This window comes from Macrosteles quadrilineatus, unplaced genomic scaffold (genome assembly GCF_028750875.1).
Source record: "Macrosteles quadrilineatus isolate MER2022 unplaced genomic scaffold, UCM_ALF_1.0 Scaffold_3__2_contigs__length_128488019, whole genome shotgun sequence".
In the NCBI taxonomy this organism is placed as follows: domain Eukaryota; kingdom Metazoa; phylum Arthropoda; class Insecta; order Hemiptera; family Cicadellidae; genus Macrosteles; species Macrosteles quadrilineatus.
The window spans coordinates 77,555,120-77,578,333 of record NW_026542596.1 but is presented as its reverse complement, the minus strand read 5'-3'; the positions used below and the strand labels follow the sequence as shown (position 1 = coordinate 77,578,333).

Below are 23,214 nucleotides of genomic sequence, written 5' to 3'. Positions count from 1 at the left end.
GTATATCGTTTTGACCAGATGAAGTAATACTGAAAATATTTTTAATTTATTTATGCCCCAGGATCGAACCTGTCAAATTTAGAATTGAAATTGTGATTGCCATTACTCAGCTGATGAGTAACTCAACATTTTAGTGTTTTTGTGTAACAAACATATTTGGTGTAAAATTTGAGAAGAGAAGATTAGGTTAAAAACTATACAAGGCCAAAAGATACCAAAGAACTCAACCTGGTTTTTACCTCTTGGATAAAAAGACCGTCTACTTATTGAGAAAAGTCCTTCTTCCTATCGAAATTGTAATGTTTGCTTTTGAAGATTAGAAACCACATAAGGTACGTAAAAATGTGGTGCATGAGTACTTGCTTTTTAGATTTAAACTGAAAGGTTAACAATTTCAATCTCACATACAACAGATTGGAATTGAAACTTTATTTTCGTCATATTGTAGCAAAAAACTGCCGTATTTATACAAGTGTGTTGGGTCGAGAGGTTGGTCTACACACAATGATTTCCCGTACGTCTTATCTACGCAGGTAAAACGTAGCAAAGTAATGCGTCCACACGGTAGGCAGGTTTCAGCACAAATCTTTTATGTAGTTTTGTGATAACTTACAGTGTATGTGCACGTACTGTCATATGTTACTAGAGGGGTTTTTTTTGTGAGTAGTCTGTGATAAACTCAGGAGTCTCACACTACAGGCTGGCTACCTGTGTGCGTAAAAGCATTTTCCCTCCTCACCCTAAAAAAAAAATCATATGTTACTGTGGTCAACATTTGCAGGCTGCGTTGCAAGAAAGCAAAGAAATAAGTCTGAGCGAAGACGGCGCTACCATGGTCAAGTCGTTGATTATTCAAAAAGAAAAACATTTTTATAATCGTTTATCTTTTCACGTTTGAATCTATTGTTTTGAATTTTTTAACAACACTCTAAGTCTGATTCTTCTTAACACGGTCACTATATTCCTTACTCTTGAGCTTCCATAAACAAGGAAAACTTCTGTACAGTTCAATGAATTCGACAACAAACTCACGGGAACTTTATCGAAGATCTGCCATCGTAAAAAAACACTTATTCCTCTGACAGCACGTGAAGACAACACTGGAAACTGGAGAGTGGGCGTGAAGACGGAGATCAAACGGATGACAGTGTGCACACGAGGGAGACGGACAACGGCCCAGATCTTTGTGGGTTAATCCCCTAATTTATGGCCTGAGGGTAGTGGTCACATCGATAATTCTGAATCCCACCGGAGGCGTTAACTTTTTTTCAAAGATTTCGCTTAGAATGCGATTACTTTTTAACTGTACATCTTTCGTTAGAATTTAAGGCATTATAATTTTATGATCAGAACTATTTTTCGATTAGTAAACCTTTATTCGATTTTTTTCATTATCAGCAAGTTTGGTTGGTTTGGTTAGGTTATGACAGTTTAGTTTTATAATAAAAATTATAAAATTGAATTTTAGGCATTTGTAATTTTATTTTATGAACAGAACTATTTTTTGATTAGTGAACCTTTATTCGATATTTCATTATCAGCAAGTTTGGTTGGTTAGGTTAGGTTATGACAGTTAAATTAAATATTAATTTAACCTACTAACGATACGTTTTGACAGCGACGATGATAGAGCTAACAATTTGCCGCGAACAGTTCGGCTATGCACGGTATGATGCGGAAGCGTATGACACCAACCTAACAGTCAAAGCTAGAACTGACAGGTCAACCGACCGTGATTAAGAGGATTACAGGCTGGTTCATGTGCCTACACCCGTGCACACGAAACGTCTTGTCTGGAAGCGTTGTCAAATTATGCTCACCTCAATGGTTTTATCTCTCCGTCTTTCGTCTCCGCGCAGTTCTCAAAAATGCACAGTTTTGCTGTCCACACGCAACAACTTGGATGCAACGTTTTACATGCGCAGGTGAAACGTACGAGAAATACTTGCACGTAGACCAGCCTAACATTTTTACTCTCTAGGGAGTAAAAATCAGCTGTTGTAAATAGTATAAATTACAATTGTAGTAATCACATGGATCTAAATTATTTTTCGTCATTCTGCAGCAAAAACAGCAGTTTTTAATGCATGCGTTGCGGGTCTAAAGTAGGATTTTTACTCTCTAGGGAGTAAAAATCAGCTGTTGTAAACAGTTGTAAATTTAGATTGTGGCAATCGTATCGACCGAAATGATATATCGATTGATTTATTAGATAAGGTGTTAGCCTATTGTTGTCGATCGCTCGACATATCGAGGGTATAATGTACTGTAACACACTCGTCATAGACGAAAGGATTGCAACTTTTACTAAACAGACCTCGGATTAGCATCGATCGAAAAACTTGAGCTCGGGTCGAAAAGAGTCAGTTTCGGCCCTACTAATGAAATATATTATTTCGTGCCACGAAATTAAGATTTGCCGATAAGAACGGGACTGAAGAAGTCATTTAAAAACATAATAAACAAAAACAACACGAATTCGTAACATGAAACAGGACCTAAGCGCTACTCCGCGATATCCAGTTCATATGAACCGGTTTGCACATGTCTGAACAATGTTACACAACTGTTATGACTCTTAAACCAGACTGGACAAGCTGTTAGCGAGATAAAGGTACGAATGTAATAAAATGAAAAGTATTAAGTAAATTTATTGGCAACATAAGTTGTTTTCTTAATAAGGAGGTTTTATTTAAACATTCTTTACAGTTATTGGCTCATTATTCCTGGACCATAGACGAGTCAAAATATCTCATTCAAAATTTAAAAACTCAAAAGTTATTCGTATAGCCGCCATTTTGTATTTTCACAAAACATTTCTAATTCAAGATCGGCTTGTTATAAAAAAAGAAATTTGGATGACCTTATTAAGAACTAATTAAGTTTAAAAAATTGTTTAGTGTTTTTTTTTTCAAAAGGGCGGCCACTTAAAAGATAAAAACTTAAATATCTCAAAAATTTAATATGGAAATAAATTCCACTAATATGTTTTTAAAAAGAAAATTTTATTAAAATCCTTATTATACTAAAATTAAGAAAATCGGTTCATAAATAAGGTAGAAAACTCGTTTATAACAAAATGTGATCATGTCAATACCATTCATTGTTACAATGTAAAACAATGGTAAAACCACTGCTAGTGAACAATGTCAATCAACTGTTTTATGCTTATTTACACTGATCAGCTGTTTGCAACAATACATTGTTAACAAGCGGTAATTTCCTGTTGTGTTATCATAGATCATACATACTCCCCTAGTAGATTTGTCATCTTTATGGAACAGTTGAAGCCAATTGTATTGTTAGTTCTGTACGTCCCACTGTAGAGGTCGTGTTTTGTTTACAATTTCTTTCTTGTTATTTCTTCATTTGAACCCTCATTTAACCAAAATAAACTATATAATCATAAAAAATAACTGGTCTCTAAAAAAATAAACCAATGCTTTGCTATATTGTTTCTATGAATAAATAATTAGAAGGGCTTTCCAATGACCACGTAAACTGTTACTAACAGTGCATTTTTTTACGAATTACTAACTTAGTTATTTTTTTATTTGTAATAAAAAAAACCAATAGATTTAATTTATCACGCACTTAGTAGAGATGATTTTTGTTTTAAAACGCCCAATATAGACACACACACGTTCTCCTCTTTAGCCGCAAATCATTATACGATTTTCTGCAATCATGAGCAAACAATGTAATTTTTCTGATACTTAATACAAGCTTAATACGATGAGATATGACATTAATAATTGATAAAAATATTATGAACACATCATTTTTAATAAATCGTACAACTCATTTGAATTTTTGACTGAGCTTTTTTTATAAAATATTATATATGGATATGTGTGAACAATACTATTTTGTCTACCAGATAATTGAGCAACATGTAAGGAAAGTCATAAGCAGACATAATATGGTATAATGTCGATATCGATGTATTATTGGTAAAAGTGCTCGCCTAACAATCAAAAAGGTCACTGGTTCGATCCTGAGAAAAGTCAGTAGCTTTTTGATGGCTCGAAACCGGACCCAGCTGTTCCTGATCATTTGACATTAAATAAATGATCGTTACTGGTGAACCAGCTAATCGTAGTCAGTAAAAAGCTACACAGATAATCTCACATAATTCTATTCTCATCCTCCACTCCTATTTGGGTTAAAATACGCACCTAGGTATCATATCAAAATTGATTATTGATATCGAAACAGTATTACAATATAGTCATTAATAGGTTCAATAGACCCCAGCTAATATTTGTAGTTAAAAAAATATCCGTCCTTTTGAATTTCAGGTATAGTTCAATACCTGAATATTTTATCTTGAAGATGAGCATGTTTAGGAACAAAATATACAATTTATAAATTTTTCACCACACTATGATGTTTTTAACTGTTTTAACGTTAATTGGTGGCTGAAAGTTACTTTTCACCACACTATGATGTTTTTGGCTGTATTACATACGTTAATTGGTGGCTGAAAGTTACGTTTTGCTGGCCATGCCAGCTGTCATCGAAATTTGGGGACCGAGCAGGTTTTTACAGGCCGGGGCCGCAAAATCAGCTGCCCGCTTACTTACTTAAAACATGAATGCATTTTAAATACACAATCAAAATCCTTAGCATTGCAATATAATTGTGTTATTGTCGCCGTTGCCTAGCAACTATTTATTTTTATTTTTGCTGATTCCTCAAATTATTTCTTTACATAACCTTAATATTGTAGTTGTGTTGACTATCAGTGTGCATTATTATAGTGGTGAATAGTGGTAATAGGGTATAGTGTGGTGAAAAATAGCGTTCGTACCACGGGCAGAAATGGTTTTGCAGCTCTCGATCGATTTAAGTTCTCGACTTCGTCTCGAACTTAAAAACTATCTCGAGCCGGCAAAACCTCATTTTCGGCCCTAGGTACGAAACATACTATTTTGCTGGCAATGTCAGCTGTCATCGTTATTTGGGGACTATAGAATAATTAATTATTAAAACTCATTTTAAGTAAACTCAACCAAAAACTATTTATTTACAAAAACTAAACAAATAATGTAAACAAACCAAATAGCAGATGATTCATACTTCATAACTCAGCTGGTAACAATAATCCTACATTTCTCCCCACCCAATTTAGGCTGAGTTTCCGAAACTATGTAAATCATCAATTTCAGGTTCAATTGCATTTTCCATTGAGGTGGATCAGTTGCACCTTCTCTTGCTCTCAGCTGGTCAGCGTGTTTCCTCTTTACATCTCCCCCAACTACAACTGTGTACGACAGCTCTCCCGTCCTTTCTTGTACTGTTCCTGGTCTCCAGCCCTTCTTCGTTTCATTTTGAACCCACACTTCTTGTTTGGCAGAAAACTCCTTTTGTTTGGATTTTAAGTCGTGGTAGTACTTCTGTCGCCACACTTGATTTTCTATTCTCTCTCTGCTATTACACCTCCACCTATCCAAAGCTGTTGGTAATCTTCTACCATAGAAAAGGACTGATGGTGGTTGTCCTGTGGTCTTTTGTGGGGTGTTTCGATACGCAAGCAACACTTGTAAAAGTGCAAGTGATGAACTGAGACCTTCTTGTTTGCAAGCACTATATCGACTCTTGAAGGTTCTGATAATCCTCTCCACTAAACCATTGGTTTTTGGATGATACGGCGCTGATGTGACATGACATATGTTATTGTTCTTACAAAAAGTCTTAAACTCATGGGACGTGAATGGGGTGCCATTATCGGATACAATTTTTTTAGGAATACCATACCTCGAAAACCAAGTCCTTAATCTATTTACAAGAGCAGCAGTTGTCGTACGGTCCATAACTTCGATCTCAACCCATTTTGAGTAAGCATCGATTCCTACTAACCAGAATCGGTTGTCAAATGGACCTGCGAAGTCGAGATGAATTCTCTCCCAAGGATCACTTGGCACATTCCAAGGATATAGAGGCACTTCTGTGTCAAATGATCGGTTACTCTGGCAAGGGTGGCATCTACGGACATAAACCTCAACATCCTTATTCAGATTAGGCCACCAAACATAATACCTTGATAGGGATCTCATGGCCTCTATTCCAGGATGTCCTTTGTGGAGTTCTTTCAATACATTTTCTCTCAAAATCTGTGGCACCACAATTCTTCCTAATCGCATGATTATACCGTTTTCTAATGTCAGCTCTTCTCTCTTATTCCAATATGGTTTCATAGATGATGGCAAGCTTTCTGTATCTTTTGGCCAACCATGCTCCAGGTAGTCTGTAAGTTTCTTCATATTTGGGTCTTTCTTATACTCTCTTTCAAGTTCATGATTTTGATAAACTACGTCAATTTTCTCCTGAACCAATGCTCGAATCTCTCTCTCATCTGGATCTAATACTTCTTGTGTCTTGAGTGAAAACCGAGACAAAAAATCAGCTACACAATTATCCTGTCCCTTGATGTACTGGATCTCAAAATCATACTCCATTAAATACAAAGCCCAACGAACCAAGCGGTTGTTTACTACTTTGGTAAGATCTCGATGCATTCCAAATATTCTTTCAAGTGGCTTGTGGTCCGTCCTCACCTTGAAATGTCTTCCACTGAGGTATTGTCTAAACTTCTTCACGGCAAAAACTAACGCCAGTGCTTCCTTGTCAACTGTAGCATACCTTTTTTCTGCTTCCGTTAGTGTCCTCGAGGCGTACATGACTGGCCTTTCCGTTCCATCCGGCATCAAATGTAACAGCACTGAACCCTCCCCTTGTTCACTAGCATCACATTCAACAATGATCGGCTTTGATATGTCGTATGGGACTAATGTATTCTCTAATGACAGGATATTCTTTAACTTGTCGAACGTAGTTTGTTCGGTGTCAGTCCATTTCCATTTAGTCTTCGTACCAGTCAGCTTATGCAAGCTCGAAGCGATCGCATGAAGATTAGGTATGTACCTTTCATAAAAATTTAGTGCCCCTAGAAAAGCTCGTAATTCTTTCACGTTTCTTGGCCTTGGTGCGTGTCTTATGGTTTCAACTTTGTCTTCGGAGGGATGAATACCATTCCCATCTATTGTATGACCTAAATACTTTACAGACTTCTGAAAGAACTTACATTTTGACAGTTTTGCTCTTATTCCACTTGATTCTAGCCGCCTCAAAACTTCTCTAAGAGTGGTTATATGGGTGGTCGTATCCTTACTAGAAATGATTATATCATCAAGTAGAACTCCAACATTAAGTCCTTTTAGTAAACTTTCCATGTACCTTTGAAATTTTGCTGGACTTGAGGAAAGACCAAAAGGCAACCTTTTGTAGCGAAAGTAGCCTACATGAGTTGCTATTGTAAGATACTTTTGTGACTCAGGGTGTACTTTCATTTGCAAGTATGCGTCTCGAAGATCTATCACTGAAAATATCTTTCCATCAGTTAATTTGGAAGTCAAGTCATCAAAGGTCGGCAAGAGGTGTCTCTCCGGAACTATGTTTGGATTGAAGGTTGTACGAAAATCGCCACAGATTCTGACTCTACCTCCACCCTTGTCTACGTTGACAGTTGGGGTACTCCATTCTATCGGTGTTTCGGAAGGATCCACTGCTTCCAAAACTCCTTCCTGTACTAATCGCCGTAATTCTCTCTCCACTGCCTCCCTTAAGGGGAATGGAACTCGTCGTGCCCCGTAAGATACAGGTTTTGATCCACTTTTTAGATGGATAACTTCATTAGAGTCAGATATCGTTCCTAGCTCATCACGAAAGAGTTGAGAAAACTCCTGAGTTAATGTCACAACTTCTTTTTGTAACTCTTTTCTACAACTTTCTTCATTCTTGCCTGTCTCTTTACTATTTGTCTTTCCATTATCAATACGCCTAACCCTTACTTCCCTAGGCAAACTAAGATTGAAAGCTACACTCCACGGCAACCCAAATAATGGAACATCATCTTCTAGTAATACAATAACTGGCAATCGCTTAGTACGATTACGTAAAGTAACGTCCACAAAAGCCTTACCCATGACTTTTAGCTTATTTTTCCCATAGCCAGTGATTACATCAGACGTCTTTTTTAGAGATTCGCCACTTGAATTGATCTTATCCCAAAGAGACAAACTTATAGCACTTACCCGAGCTCCTGAATCAAACTCCATTCTAACATTATACCCGTTCAATTCTACATCTATCGTAGCTCTGGGAACCTTACTCTTGACAGACCTAATTTGTGTTCCGCTAACATCAATATCAGAACTACACTCATCATCGTAAGTTTGATCACAAGAATCATCTACTTTTCTCAAATTACCATCTGTTCTCTTGAAAAAATTATGTTTACTTTTGCACATTCTTGCGAAGTGGCCTCTCCTTGAACATTTCTTGCACACAGCAGAAATAGCAGGACACCTATCTTCACTAGGGTCATGTGTAAACCCACATCTATAACACCTATTGAAGCCAGTAGATTTCTGTACCTCTGGTTTCCTCTTTTCCTTACTGTCACTTACTTTAAGAATCTCATTTTTACACGAATGTTTGGAAACTTCTTCTCTCGCTCGTTCCATAGATTGAGCTAACTCTAGTACTACTGTTGACTTAACACGCTCACCTCGGTTATTAACTCCCTCGGGCCATCTTTGTCTGACTTCGACTTCAAATTCTGGACAGTTGCTTCCTACTGCAAACCTATCTCGTACTCGCTCATCTAAGCTATCTCCATATTTACAACTTCTAGCTAAAGACTTCAATCTGTTATAAAACAAAATAAATGTCTCACCATCTTTTCTTATTGCTCTTTCGAACTCAAACTTTGTTGCAAAAAGGGTCCTTGTAGGCTTGAACAACCGGTTGGCTTCCTCTTTGACTTCGTCGTAGGTGCACTCCTCCCAGGCCCTTGGATACATCTGGTCCGACAGTGCCCTGAGGTGCTCCTCTCCGATATTTGCCAATAGAAGATCTCGCCGAGCCGCTTGTTCTTCTGTGTTAGCACCACCCAGTCCCTTAACTCTGCAGGTCAACTCAAAACGAGCTATGTAGTCTTCCCACAATTGTTCACTATTATACTCTTTAAATGAAAATCTGCTCATTCTATCTTGTATGCAAGACATGTTACTACAGTCCATTACACTCCTATACTGAGACTGGTCTGTTTTCCTCGGCATTTTCTCGTCGCCAATATAGAATAATTAATTATTAAAACTCATTTTAAGTAAACTCAACCAAAAACTATTTATTTACAAAAACTAAACAAATAATGTAAACAAATCAAATAGCAGATGATTCATACTTATTTATTTATTTTTTATTTATGCTGATTCCTCAAATTATTTCTTCACATATCCTTAAAGTTGTAGTTGTGTTGACTATCAGTGTGCATTGTTATTGTGGTGAATATTGGTAATAGGGTATAGTGTGGTGAAAAATAGAGTTCGTACCACGGACCGAAATGGTTTTACAACTCTCGATCGTTTTATGTTCGAGACTTCGAACATAAAACATGTGTTTGATTGCTATCTCGTGCCGGCAAACCTCATTTTCGGCCGTAGGTACGAACTATAATATCCCCAGAGGACTTCTTAACATATGGCCATATGGGTATTGTTGATAGACTAACCAAAATAGTTATGTCTTCAAATCTTTATGCAGTGGAACCTCGATAACAAGTAGCCCTTGATAGCAAATGTCGTTTTAAAATAGCCTTAAATTTACATCACCCTAAACATATTATTGCTAACCTCAATAAGAAGTCAACCTTGAAAACACGTCTTATTTTATAATCCCCATGAAAGACTTGTTATCAAGGTTCTACTGTACAAAATAATGTTTATGTAAGAGTGGTTATTGTAATAAATCTAAACGTAGATGAAATCATTTAGGAAACATTTGACTTCTGAAATTCCATAACTCACACCTATGATACAAATAAGAGTAGGCATAAAGAATACGTGTGGATGGCAAGTGTTTTGATTTAATGACAATTTACACAATGTACAATGAATGAGCGTATGTTAGTAGATGACCGCGCGACGATGATAGAAGCGAGTTATATACAGAAGATGAGGAAAAGATGGCGATGACTTGAGGACTGTTGTAGGTTATCGTCTTCGCCTTCTATACACGTATCCTTGAGTCTGCTGAAGCCCCTCCTGTAAATCAATAAAACGTCAAAAATAGTACACAAAGTGCTTAAAACTAGTTTTGTTTAACAAAGTTACAGAACATAAAATAGCGGGTGTCCCAAAAATAATGGTTTAAAAGTAAACTGGCATAAACACTTTTTGAAGATAAGAAGTTGACTGTTTATACAATTTTTTCCTAAGTTTTTCCTACCATGGTTTTACCGCCTAACATCTACATGTTCTCCGTTATTTGCTCGAAGAAGAACAAGTTGGTGTTCCAGCTCTGAGCACACTGTGGCGTATTTCATTAGATATTTTTTCAAAGGCTTCCATTTGCTTCATCATTGCTTTTAGTTTATCTATGTTTGATATCAGCGAGCGATACACTTCATTTTTCACAGACCATCAGACAAGAAAATCACTTCTTCATTCAATACACTGTGCTTTCAACTTCACCTCCATATTGCAACTGTATGTTTTGAAAATTCAAACGTGCTAACAATAATGGAATAGCTGATTACTGTTAAAGGTTACTAAACAAACTTTAAAATGCCAGAGTTTACTTTTATACGACCCTAGGTAACACGTATATTAAGCTGTAGATTTGATCCATTCTTTTTGGGACACGGGTCTTTCAAAGAACACGGTTTAGAATATCACTCAGTAAGTATTGACTATGTGATTTGTTTTTCAAGGAGAGAAAAAGTATTGCTCGTATGTGATGGTTTGCCGTTTTTTTCATTCTCAAAAGAATTTAGGACTTCAGTTTATCACTACATAAACATAAAAATAAATTTTTCTGATTTTCTATTATTTAATTTTTTTGTAAAGCTCGCCTTCTTTAAGTTGGCAAGTATAGGCAGTTATATGAGCTAACTTTTAATTTTCAAAATTAAATGTAGCCCTATTCAATATTTATCAATCTTCATTAAAGAATCTCTATGAAACTCTTTTCATAGTGTGTAATAAAATGAAATAATATTACACGATTAAATACAAAATTAATACAAATATTTGTAATAAAGACAGAAATCAAAATTACTAGACAGAATAAAATTCTATGTGTTTGAAAACCAACCTAGATATTGCTTATACGACTTCAATTACCAAATTTGTATAAAAGATTTTGGAAAAGCTTATTTACATAGTAAATTTATCCTGTACGTTTATGTCTTGTGTTCCTTTGCTACACGCTGCTATTCATGACAGCTTAAAAACGTCGGACTATAAAATGCAATAAAATTTTAGATTTTTTTTTAGATACAGAAAATAATCTTAAAACTAGTGAAATATTACATAAAATCACCATTTACAGGGTTCAGATGATATTTTTACAATAGTTGAATGTAGTATAACATTATTGACGGTTATCAAGTTTTTATTACAGTCAGCGCTGGGAATCAGCTTAAATTATTCAGTTTGGTAAACTCTTCTTATTGATTTCAAGTTCCATGTTTGAGTAAAGACAACTTACTGAATTATTTAAAAAATAACTAATGACAAGATGTACTATTATTTTTTCACTTTTCAAATTTATAAAACGCATATAAATCATTATTGTGAAACCCTATTTGGATCTATTTTACTCTCATATAAAAGGACCTTTATTAAGTCATAAAAATAACGATACGTAGAAGTAGCCGAAAACAAAACACTGTACACTTAGTATTTACGAAATTTTTTTTAAACAAAATGCTACCAATTAATTCCCCTACAGTAGCGAGAGCCTACTCAACCTCCTATGAATATTTAAAGCATAAAACACTTCCTCTTTTTGATGAATTCTTCTTAAATGACTTATTTAACTTTTAAAGATTCTCACCTCAGGTAGGGGTAGTGGCGAGTACGCCGGCGCCACCGTAGGGGCCGGGTAGCCACCGGGCGCCCCCTGGTAGCCACCGGGCGCCCCATGAGGGTGACCCCCAGGGTACTTGCAGGGAGCGTGGCCAAACAGTTGCTGGGAGAACTTCTGGTTCTGTACCTTATTGTAGGCATCCAGCTGATTCAGTAATTTCTCCGTCTGGGTTATTATTTTGTTGATATTCTGCAACAGAACTAGCTAATGGAACACCCAGACTGGGAATCTAGAGTTTGTTAGGTTACGGAAGAATGTTAGTACGTTCCACGTTTACAGATTGAAGTTGTAAAATAATGGTTGATGAACATGGAAATGTTTCCTGAAATACACCAAGATCAGCAACATTTGAAACATGTCTCCAATTGTCAAGACCTATAAATAATTTGTATAGCTCCTGCTCAAGGTTTTCGTGAACAAATGTTTGCAAAGTACCTGGTAATTAGTTTGTTGGATAATTTGAAACCCAAATAGGTCCTATAATTTCCTCTTGGCCTACGAAATGGTCCATTTCAAAACTACTGAAAGACCCAAGACAAATTTTAAGGGATGGTCCAAGGGTATACAAAATTACTACAACTATCAACACACAAACATGTAACTCACCCCAAAGAGGAATTTGAGCAGCAGTGCCTTCAGTCCAAGCGCAGCCACTGTGCCGATGGCCTTAACACCGACCGCCTTCACTTTGGCACCTATGGCTTTTCCTGCCACGGCTTTAAGTCCAAGCGCCCCAGCGGCCACACCGGCGCTTGACTTTAGCACTTTAGCGCCGATGGCTTTGGCACCCGCGACCGCAGCCTTGGTGGCTACGGCCTTCACACTCTTCACTACCCCGACAGTCTTGAGTAGTCGCTTCTCTCGCCCACCCCTAGGATCGGCCGCTCCTCCGAACGTCTCCTCGCCCAGCTTCGCCTGTGGACAAACATCAGGGTTAGATATATTATGTAAGTGCTTGAATAGTATATTGTGCTCTATGTGGAAAGGTGTGCCAAACTGAAGTTCGTTAATTATTTTAGAACGAGCCTAGGATTGTTTTTCACATTACTACAGGCTAGACCTAGGGGTTCCGAAGAATTATCACTTAGATAAAGTCCTTTCTTTGTTTGAAGTTCATTGTTGGTGATGGTGAGTTAATGTTGTTCAAAGGTTCATTGCGGACATTTTCCATCACGAAAGTAAAAAAAAAAAAATAGATAAAGTCCATTGGTGATTTAGCGGCATTTGAACCCAGGATCTTTGGGATCGAAGTCCCGCACATACCACTAGACCAGCTCGCTCCCCCGGAGTTCGATACAGAGAAAGGATTTCGGTTAGAAGACAGTATTACAAAGTCAATGTGAGATAAAAACTGGAACAACCTTTAAATAAGTATGTAAATACACCATCCAACGTTGTAAATCTTATTGTAATTGCATACATTAGCGTGTTTCGCTAATTAAATAGTGTATGCGTTTATATACGACGTAGATTTTACAATCCTCAACTGTTTTATAGCAAATATTTTACATAAAAGGCAACTGTATTGGACACGCATAAGGATATAAAAGAGATACCAATGACATATCGTGATTAAATTTCTTGATACGAAACATAGGCAATCCCAATCAACTACGATTTTACGGAGATGGACCAAATGAAAAGTCATAACAGGACAGTAATGTCAGTCAGACGGTAAAGTCAGCTTAATTCGGGTCGAGGTTTACACCTCGTGAAAGTCATCCTTTATTATCACATGACGTCACGAGTTTTAGTTACTTACTTTCTCAACGTTCAATGCATTTTTCTAGCAAAAAGCTAAGAAGGTTACTCTACAAATACGTGTTAATTAAAGTAAAAGAAGAAGAATAGAGTTTTATTTTCTTTAAAGGGGGAGTTCATGGAAAAACTGATAACAATTTTTATTTAGACATATTTTGGTTTTATAATAAACTAGCTGTGTACCCGTTCTACGCACGGGGATCTTATAATATTCAGTTGAAACCTTCTTATATAACGAACAGCAGTTGGTTTGCATATTTTAAGATATGCTGGCCAAACTATTATACATAGCTTCATTTTATGTTGTTTTTTGTTGTTCCGGATCGGTATGACAATCAATAAAAGGTTAAATTACCTCTGTGTCTGCCGGTCGATCCTATAACGGTAGGCTTACTTTTATTTTTAAAACGTTTTTATTAGCTCGCTTTCTTGTCCGGTACAAATTTTGCAATCAATTTTATACTAACTTCCCGATGAGCTAGAGACTTGAAACTTGAAATATAGCTCACAAATGGAAGACAATGCAATATTATACCATTTAATTTTCATATTTCCCTTGGGCTACGCCCCATGGGCTTGTTTTTATTAACTCGCTTTCTTGCAAATTTTGATACTTCCCGATGAGCTAGAGACTTGAAACTTGAAACATAGCTCACAAATGGATGACAATGCAATATTATATCATCTAATTTTAATATTTCCCTTGGGCTACGCCCCATGGGCTTGTTTTTATTAGCTCGCTTTCCTACAAATTTTGATATCAATTATAAACGAAGTTCCTAATGAGCTAGAGACTTGAAATTTGAAAAATAGCTCACAAATGGATGACAATGCAACATTATATCATTTAATTTTCATATTACCCTTGGGTTACGCCCCATGGGCTTCCAAATTTTCCATGTTTACATTTTTAAAGAATGTAAATATATAAATTAATTTAAGTCAGCTGTAAATACTTAAATTTGACAGTTCCAAGAGCAGAGGTTAAGAGGTACAGGTTATGCTCCCAAGAGATTCTTTATACAAACAAAAGCTTCAAAATAAAGATAAACAATCTGATTGCATATATAAAGGTGTTTGTTAATAATGTCAATTGTAATTTATTTAGTATTCTATAAAGTAAACAATAAATTAAATAGATTGATATATTTATAGTTAGTAGGTAGGCCATACATTCAATCTAATACATAATTCTATGAAAAGAAACTCAAATAAACCTTAGATTTCCCACGTGCCTCTGTCTTAATCTGTTATAGACGCTTGAAATAGATTTAACATCCACACACATTAAAAACTAAAAAATAGAAAATAATTTATAAATAAAAAACCTTTTTAAAACAAAACGTTTTTAAACGCACTAAAAAGTATGAAATAATTTATGAATATGTGGAGAGTATAAATACTTTTAAGATTTAAAACAAAAAACGTGGGGTGCATGCAGTTGATAATAATACATTAGTTCAACAGGTGAATGTAATTGACAATTGTAAACTATCTATTGCATGCACCCCACGTTTTTTGTTTTAAATCTTAAAAGTATTTATACTCTCCACATATTCATAAATTATTTCATACTTTTTAGTGCGTTTAAAAACGTTTTGTTTTAAAAAGGTTTTTTATTTATAAATTATTACTATCTGATCTCGTTTGCATGGCTCAATCACGTCCTGGTTGAAGTTCGTTCGCTACGCTCACTCACCTGTATGTTGGAGCTCGTTCGCTGCGCTCACTTTCCTTCAGGTTAGCTCGTTCGCTACGCTCACTTGCCTTCAGGTTAGCTCGTTCGCTACGCTCACTCGCCTCCAGGTTGCAAATTAGCTGTTGTCATAAATGTAAAAGAAATAATAGTGCTAGTGCTGCACCCTGTTGGTAATCCTTGTAACTTTAATGCTATTGAACATCACAGAACAGAACCAACTTGTTTAATTGAAACAGCTGTTAAGATTCAATAATTTCATTTCTCATAAGGTTAACATGGGCTTCCAGAAATTCCACGTCAAAAATCGACAAAAACTTGATTTTCAAGGGTTTACTGTTAAATATCTAACTGTCTCATATTCGATGAAATACGTCTAAAACCATCTCATATATGTATAGTATTTGGAAAATAAGTTTCAGGCGGGACAGTGCTATAGTTATTGAGGAGTAGTTGTAATAAAGTGCGTATTTTAGCGTTACCAAGAGAATGACAGATAGACAGACAGACAGACAGACAGACAGACAGACAGAAATTGAGATAAGGTTTGATTCGGTTTCTCTGACCTATGAAATGTAAAAATAACCAAAAAGTTCATTATTCTAAGCAATGTACAGACAAAACTCTAATTTTATTTATATAGACTAGCTGGCCCGACAGACGTCGTCCTGTCCTAATGTGGTTTTATGTCAAATACTCGTTCATTTTCAAGATGAGCTCGATCGGATGGCTCAATCACGTCCAGGTTGAAGTTCGTTTGCTTCTAAAAAAATAATAGTGCTGCACCCTGTTGGTAAACCTACTAACTTTTTAATGCTATTGAACATCACATAATCAAATTGTTTAGTTGAACCAGCTGTTAAGATTCTCCATTTAAATATGAGTACTCATAAGGTTAACATGGTAAACTCCAGAACCACTGGGGCGGAGCCCTTTTGACGGATCTGCACCAAACGTCACACGAACCATCCTTGAATAATGCTTAATAATGCCTGAAAGTTTCATTACAATCTGTCGAGCGGTTTCGGAGTCCATAAAGGACAAACAATCAAACATATTTTAGTAATACTTTTTAAAATTTTATACATGAAACCTAATTAAAACAAAAATGCTATAGGACCATTAATTGTTGTATCAAACAAAACCCATACTACAGATCATAGAGCATACTTTAAGAAACGCTTAGAAACAAAAAGTTATCAATTATCTTTTATGGGTTTTAATCATCGGGTTTGAATCCGTACATGATCTAGTAAACCTTTATAAAACGTGAAAAAGAAAAATATTCTTAACAGTTTTTTTTCATTTCTTTGGTTACATATAGCCACGTTTACGTAGGTTCCAGAAAAAGTTTCAATATTTTTTTATAATAACAGATTTTTCTTGAACTCCTCCCTTCAATTATATAAAAATGATAACTATTTAAGTTCTATGAAAGTAAGAATGGTTTGTATTAAAAACCTGATGAGCTGCGACGTGGAAAAAACAAACAAGCCAATTTGTCAGTTGGGTAATCACATTTAAATATTGTACGTATCCTATGTTGTAGGGTAAGTAAAATAAATTTACCTTTTTGAATATCTGAATCACTTAACATTGAAATGAATCCAATGAGACAACGAATATACTGCTTGCAACTGTATTTATAAAGAAAACAGATTATGATCATACATGACCATATTTCGGTAATTGCCTTTCTTGATGATTGAATTCGCAACAGACAATCACAAAGAACAAAGTTACAGAAATGAGCAATCCACAAAATACCAGGTGCAGCAATTTCGTTTTTAATTACTGTGACGTAAGGAGAGTTCCACATAGTAGGTGAGCGAGTGTGAGAGGAGAGTGGGGACATAACGACTCAATCATCTCCTCTACATCCTGCTGTCACCATCAGCTGATCGATTATTCGCTCGCCTATTGTTAGGTGATTGTTGAATGGAAACTGCTATATAGGGATGAAGTCATTACCCATAGTGCAGGGACCTGTTCTTCATGCAGTCTTTTTTGACGAAAGAAAAAAACTAAAGGTTAGCGTTTTTTACGTTAAAAACAAGTTTAGGTTGTTGAATGAAGACGAATGTAACATAAATTACAATTGAAATAAGTAACGTCCAAAGCCACAGGAATAATAAAAAATGGGGTCAATTGACTACGGAATACCGAAGGTTAAACTCGGTGAAAAAATTACGCGAAAATAAGTGAGGCAGTGGTAATGAAAAGCTTAAGAAGTTCATAGTTCATAGTGTAAATGAGTAGCAAATCAGTCAGAATATTGTATACTACATGATTTGATTACCATACATGAAACGAAATAGACGATAAGTTTAATAGATTATAGACATTTTTTAAAGACGGATTTATTATAAACGACTAAACCAATATTTACACTAAACTCATGAAGTATTAGGAAGAGATTCATGAAGTGATAGAAAAAGATTTTTCTGATATTTTGGATTTAAAGTTGGCGTTCCACAAGAGTGAGTTTTGGGAACTTTCCTGTTTTTATTTTTACGCAATTTTAGTCTTAATGTCTACAAAATAGAGCTCTTCAGAAAAATGCCCCGAGGAGATACTCTAAACTGGTTCTTCACTAATAAACTACTTTTTAACCAAAGTAAAACCCAAAATATTATTCTTAGCACCTCCCCAAATCTAGACTTACAATCAGTAGAGCTATTAGGTATTTATTTTGATTCCAAGCTGTCTTGGCATGCTCACATAAACAACCTTTGTAAAAAGATTTCACGGGTCAGCTACCTATTTTGGAAGCTTAGGGAATCTGTGTCAGTTGGATATCTAAGAATGACTTACTTTTAGTTTATTTCAATCTCATATATCGTATGGACTGGTTCTTTGGGGTCATGCAACACGGCCGTATCAGATGTTCTTTTGATTCATAAAAAGTTTCCTATAACTATGTGCAGGGCTAACAGATTGGACCACTGTCAACCTTTATTTTAAACAAATGAAAATTTTAACACAGCATTAACTAACTTATACATATTACATATTCTAATTTATACTAAAAAGAATCTTCACATTTACCCCACCAGGCAATATATACACGTACATGAAACTCGAAATAGAACAAAAGTTAACATTCCACAGAACAGATTGGCAAAATGCAGCACATTGCACAAGGCAAATTGTATAAAATGTTTCAACAAGCTACATTAATCGGCAAGGACCACCACTCTCAAAATCTTCAAAAACGAGGTAACTGCTTGGCTTTTAGACAATCCATTTGACAATATTAATGAATATTTAATTACATGTGTAGAAATGAGATTTTAGCTGTAACTTTTAGATTTATGACAACCTGTTTCAATTCATTCAATTTTATGACAGTGCCTATCTCACGATCAACGGCAAATAAACAATTTAATTCCACTCTAACTCATGGGTTTCCATCTTGACAGCAGATTGAGCTCGGATGACAACTTGCGAAACGTTGTTAGGCTAAAATCACTTGTCTCTTCAGAAAGCTCACATGTGTCAAGTTTTAATACTTCATTAATGACTTACCACGGTTTGTTTAACTCACAACTGTTTTACTGTTTGCGCCTCTGAGGTGGTTCGTATTTTGGTCAGAAAGCATTTGTCCGGGAAAATAGATCCCTTAGAGCCATACTAGGTTTGTGATATCGGAAATCCTGGAAAAAGCTTCAAATCAATGCTACCTACTAACTACTACCGAACTCTAAAATAGCACCTTACATCGTGGACGTTAATAAAAACATTTAATGACCGGCGCAAATTAAGGATAGTGAAAGTTGTGGAGTAATGAAAAGGAAGTGGTCGAGAGATGAGAGGCCTCGTACATCTGACCTACAGCTGTTGTTGCATCAACTCTCAGGATAGATTATGAGCGCAGCTGCATTAGGTGCATCTCTAACCACGAAATTGGTCGCGGCCATTAAACACCTAAGTCAAGGACCGACATTAATTTGATCTACTTTCCCTAGTTTCTTGGTTAAAGCGTTTCATTGACATTACAATTTTGTGAAAATTGCAAATTTTGCAAGATTATACTAACCCATACAAGAGATACTAGGACCACAAGGCCTTTCCGTTTATTTGCACGTAACTTTTTAAAATCTAGAATATTTTTGATTTTGCAGTATAATATCAGCAAAATATAACCAAGCAATACAGTTGATAAATTTTCGTTAAATGTTTTAAGATGGGTTGATTATAACACAGTTTAAATAATCTTGTGAGTGTACCGATTTCCCAATTTTGTGTACAGACCGCCAACTAGACCATATATTGTCTATCACCATAGACTAAACAAGGTTAGTCTATGCTACCACTAAGAAGTACGCCGTTGCCAAAAATAATTTAAAATATAATTTAATGTTAGTTACCATGTCTTTTAGCATAGACAAATAAAATTAAATATACAGTAGACAGATAGCAGTGCTGCTGTTAGCATAACGTCTGGCGTCCACCTCTAGGAGCACCGTGTAGTTACGTAGCGCATGCGCCTTAACTGCACGGCGTTCCCAGCGGTGGACACCAGAATTTATGCTAACCGCAGCACTGCTGTTGGCCTATATTTAAATTTAAATCTATTTGTCTTTGGTTAATTGGTTATAGTCTAATCGCACATTTTTTATGGGTCTGGAAATCTCTTGTCATATTTTAGATTCTGTTTAGTAGAGTCTTTCATTCTTGTTGGGGTTGCTTAACATAATTATTTGCACTTTTACATGTTCTTCTAATCTACGTACATTATAGTACTGTGTATGTGGTGGTGGTGAAGTGGGTGGGGTGCAGTACATATCAAAAAAATATCTATAGTTATTTGTGTAACTAGTGTGCGAAGTGGCATTTTGCTGCACATGAGAGAAAGTTTCTCGAGTTCAGCAAAGATAATTTGTACTCGTGTTACACATTATACTTTTCCTACAGTTATTATAAAGCATAGAAATAATTAGTATTTTAAACACTAAACATCATGTTTTAGGTTAGGTTAAATCCAAGCGTTAAACGAAGGGTTGCACTGCAATAGTTGATCGTAGGCGTAGTCACAGACAATATAATACTATTGTCTGTGGCGTAGTATCTTAAAGTGTTGCCAACTTATTTTCAAGCGTACACGGATTACGTGCCTAATAATATCACGCAGTTTTGTGTTGTTTGGATGGAATACTGGAGTGCGACAAAAAAAAGAGTGTGGCAAAAAAAGAGTGCGGCAAAAAATAGTGCGGCAAAAGTAAGTAAATGCAGCAATTAGCCACTTTCTGTACGAAAGCCCTTTCTTGCATCCTTGCAAGAAAGCCCACTTTGTCAGGTGACTGTAGGAAAAATAGATTTGTCATACTTAAGTATTAAGCTGTAGGCTATTACAAGACATGTTTCTATTTTTATTGTACACATTGAATTGTACTATGTATTCCTTGTTATCTAAACACAATCAATCTGGTTAATTATTGCAAAATAATAGCACTAAAAATTTTAAACTGGTGCTTGTTCTGTGGTCTTGAAATCTTTATAAAAGATATTCTACTATAAGAGTGTAAATTAAGATTAGTGAGCGAGGAAACATCAACACAATCAAATTTTACCAGACATGAAACAAACTCAACAAACTTAAAATTGTACAATGAGTAGTCCACTTGAAATATCCATAATCAATTATTGCGCAGACTTTTAAAAATCATAAAGAATAAAAATCTAATTTATATTTCTCTCGACCCCTTAAGGCTTAACTATAGTGTTTGCCGTACAAGGTGGCTTAATGTCAACGCTATGGGGTGATAAGCTTTATAGTTACTGGCCTCCTATACTTATCACTAAGGAACTTACCGGCTGCGCTAGGGCCAGAGGGTCCTGCGGAGGCTCATAGGCGAGGCCTCTGAGATCGCGGCGAACCGCGGGCGAGGAGAGAGCGAGGTGGCACAGAACCACCACGAGCAGTACGCGGCACTGCCACACCGCCATACCGACACCACCTGCAACAACAACAACAACAATGGTGAGACAACAACGAACATAACAACATGTCACATTGTTATAGTAAACATTGTACCAGTCATGGAAGCGCTAGCTAGGTAACATAACGTCTTTTGATTGTATGTTCTACATTAGTTGGCGACATGTCTTGTGCACAATCAGCTGTGCATACAAATAAATAAAAAAATAGAGTAAAATAAATCAGCTGTTAATCTATATATTTAATAGGCCAACACGAATCTTGTGCTCTATTATTGTGGTTTATTGTTATTTTAGGCCATAGGAATGATACTATCGCAAATGAAAATACATAAAGTTTTCTTAATTTAGTTGTCGACATTTAAGATCAAGAAGATGCGTTGAGTGTGTTGTATACTGTATAGTCCTTGTAATCAATATATTTTCATAGTATGGCTGAAAAACAAATTTGTAGTGTTGCTTGCACTGTAATTCAAAAGCCAACGTGTTTGAGGACATACTATTATTACATTTACGCATAAATTAAAGACAGAGATATGTACAATGTACATCAACTCTATGGGGTAACAAACGCTCAAACAAAAGCTCCAGATTTCACGTTGAAAAGTGTTTAACACTCATCATCCGTAGTCTAAAGTCAATTAATTGACACAGTTTTTGTGTGTAAATTGTAATTTGGTAACGCTAGTTTTCTAAAAAACAGCAATCTATTTAGTTTTCTTTCACATTAACTATTCGATCAAAAAGAAGAATGCACTGGAAGCTGTTGTATATTGCTCAACCCAACAATTAGCAATCATCAATCTAGTAAATTTGTAGTAGACGGTTAGCAGACTCTGGTATAACCAATGGAACTCTACTTTCTGTACCTATAACGACACCTAACAACGATACCAGTATAGAATATTAACAATTATGTGATGCAAGTTACATTTGAACACCTGAGTTTGTTGGATACTGGTCTACTTCCTACAATTGACTAGTAGAATTAACCAGACACAGATTGGTATTGGGCAACACCTCAGTATGGTCCACGCGTGATCAGACAGACCACAACCCAGTTTCTGCTCGCGCTGCACTAGATCACCTTGGGGAGGTCGCGGACCTGGGTGAATATGAAAGTCATTTGATATACATGAACTTCTGTCTGATTTGGAAATATCAGATGAAAACAAGAGACTTTAAACAGAACCAGTTATTTGACATACATAATCTTCTGAACCGATTCGCAGTACAAGATGAGACTTACAACTTTATAATACAAAACGAGACCAATGTTTTAATTTTTGGATGGGTTAATGAAGTGGAATTGGAACAGCTATGATGGATTTGGAACTAAAATTTTAAATGTGGTGTATTTGAGAGATTAATAACTGTTCGAGTTATTTAGTATGTTTCCAGTTTAGTTTCACGTTGAATAATCACTAAATGTGAAAATGATATATAGTTTTTTTATAGTTAGTTGCTATGTATCAAGCTACTACATTTCAACCATAGACACACTATAGTTCCGCAAAAATTATTGACTTACACAGAGTTTTGAAATATTGAGTTTAGTTTGTATCCTTTTTAATGGATAAAGGGGTATCCATATTTATACTACGTAACGTCCATGATTTTGGGAATTTAAGTACGAACTATTCTGATTCAAGAAGAACACTTGAAACAGTGTGGAAAATTTCGTAGACTATTTTAAAATATCAAAAACAAAAATGTGTCTCACTCCCAGCTTTCACCCATGTTTAAAATTTCCCAGTTGCGTGGTCACATTAGTTTGTGATAAGAGGTGACGAATAGAAATAGAAAGCGTTCTATCAATAATACACAAACGTAGGCTAGAGAGCGAACGTTCCACGTTATGAATATTTCCGAACGTTCAC

The 23,214-nt window shown here is 35.8% G+C and overlaps 1 protein-coding gene across 2 annotated transcripts in view; it reads right to left on the bottom strand.

Moving 5' to 3' along the window:
* The window catches only part of LOC128989589 (uncharacterized), a 68,001-nt gene that overhangs the window by 12,380 nt on the left and 32,407 nt on the right, over positions 1–23,214 (bottom strand). For both annotated transcript variants that reach the window (XM_054411507.1, XM_054411506.1), the window contains 2 exons: positions 21,209–21,354; positions 12,544–12,852 (listed from right to left, as the gene is read on the bottom strand). In XM_054411507.1, coding sequence (XP_054267482.1) covers positions 12,544–12,852; positions 21,209–21,343 — 444 coding nt within the window. In that variant the 5' untranslated portion in view covers positions 21,344–21,354. The remainder of the gene's footprint in view (positions 1–12,543; positions 12,853–21,208; positions 21,355–23,214) is intronic.